Here is a 1,874-nt window from a genome sequence, read left to right as displayed (position 1 = left end):
CCGGCCTCTGGGTGGAGAGTCAACGCTGCCTCCACATGGTGTACGCGACGCGACACGCGTAGCCCAGGTATGTGACACAGGTACCCCGGGTGCCGCGACACGTGTATCCCGGGTACACAACACACGCACCCCGGGTACGCGACACAGGTACCCCAGGTGCGCGACACAGGTACTTCGGGTACGCGACACACGTACCTCAAGCACGTGACACACGCACCCCTGGCACGCGATACCCGCACCCCGGGGTGCGCGACTCGCTGCACCCACACGCGCTGTGTTCGCGATTCACGCGTCCCCACGGGCCCCCTTCAGCCCCCTCGGACCCCCTTGGCCTCTCAGCAGACGTTCGTCTTGACCCTCCCTGAGTCTCCCCCGGGACCCCGTAGGAGATCTCGTGGCGATCCCCACGCGGTTACTCACTGGACCTCCTTGGTCCTCTGGGTCCCGTCAGCAGGGGTTGTCCCCCTCGCCGTCGGCGTCTTCTGTGTCTCCTCCGAGGACCCCCCCCACCGCTGGGCCCCTCTGGCCCCTTTGGGTCTCTGGGCTCCCATTGGGATGGCGTGGTATGGCGGTACCCCCACCCCAGCCCCGGTCCCTTTGCAAGTCTCTCTGGAGCCCCTCCGGGTCCCCTCGGGCCCGTGGCCTGGGGCCCCTTTGGTAGAGACGCGTCCCGATGCTCGGGGTGGAGTGGCAGGGCGGGGAGGGGAGGGCCACCCCCTCCTAGGACAGGGTGTCGCGGTCGCCCTCGGGCCCCGGGCCGGCCTCGATGCGCGCCGCGAGCACGCAGGCGAGCGCGATGCCGATGACCTGCGTGAAGGCGAGGCCGAGGGCGCCGCACGCGATGTAGAAGAGGTTGTCGCTCACGAGGTCCACGAGTTTGGTGAAACAGCCGTCGGGGAAGATGCCCTCGCCCGCTGGGCCCACGGGGTCGCTGCGGCACCCGCGGCGGCGCACGCAGCAGCTCTCGGGCACCGAGCCGTTGTTGAGGCGGCCCCGGGACCAGGGCGCCGGCAGCCAGTCCTGGAAGCCGTCCACCCCGCAGCAGTCCAGGGCCCTCTGCAGGCCGTCCATGGCCGCGCTCTTGGCGTCGTCGTCCCCGTAGAGCCGCAGGGCGCGGGCGAGGCCGTGGCGGAAGCCCTCGGCGATGTCGCGGCGGTAGAAGAGGCCCGAGAGGCCCGCGGCGAGGCCGGCCACGAGCACGGCGACCTGAAAGAGGCCGTAGACCCGCAGCAGGCGGGGGTTGCCGGTGGCCGCGCTGAAGCAGCCGAGGAAGCCCCAGGCGGTGACGGCGGCCCCGGCCGCGAGCAGCACGTAGGGCGCGCTGCTGTAGTCGCCCGTGGTGAGCTCCTCCAGGTAGAGGGACAGGGCGAGGCGGGCCCACAGGCCCAGCGAGAGCGTGGCCAGGCCGGCCAGCCAGAAGAGCAGGCTGAAGCACACGAGCGAGGCCTTCACCACGTCCATGGCGAAGGTGGTGACGATGGTGATGGCGGCGGCGGTGGTGGGAAGGGGGAGATGACGAGGTTGATGACGGCGGGAGGTGAGGGCCTTGGTGGGGAATCTGAGGGAGATGATTCTGTGAGAAGTGAGGGAGGTGAGGGGTGGATGAAGGGAGGTGATGGGAATGAGAGGGAGATGTGAGAAGTGAGGGGATTTGTGAGGGAGATGATTTGAGGGAGAAGTGAGGGAAGATGAAGGGAATGAGGGAGTTGAGGGAAGATGAAGGGAATGAAAGAGGTGAGGGAAGAAGAGGGGAATGAGGGAGTTGAGGGAAGATGATGAGAATGAGAGGTGAGTGAAGGTGAGGGGAATGAGATAGTTGAGGGAAGATGAAGGGAATGAGAGAGGTGAGTGAAAGTGAAGAGAACGAGAGAGGT

General features: G+C 67.2%; 1 protein-coding gene across 1 annotated transcript; it reads right to left on the bottom strand.

Moving 5' to 3' along the window:
- Window positions 1-655: 655 nt before the first annotated feature.
- LOC144729247 (tetraspanin-7-like) lies at window positions 656-1,461 on the bottom strand. Its single transcript, XM_078609360.1, has one exon. The coding sequence runs from the start codon at window positions 1,459-1,461 to the stop codon at window positions 721-723; it is 741 nt and encodes a 246-aa protein (XP_078465486.1). The 3' UTR covers window positions 656-720.
- Window positions 1,462-1,874: the final 413 nt, after the last annotated feature.

The sequence above is a fragment of the Lampetra planeri genome, chromosome 32, assembly GCF_965212315.1.
Source record: "Lampetra planeri chromosome 32, kcLamPlan1.2.h2, whole genome shotgun sequence".
Taxonomy (NCBI): Eukaryota; Metazoa; Chordata; class Hyperoartia; order Petromyzontiformes; family Petromyzontidae; genus Lampetra; species Lampetra planeri.
The sequence above is the reverse complement of the archived record's forward strand: the minus strand, read 5'-3'. Positions and strand labels throughout refer to the sequence as shown.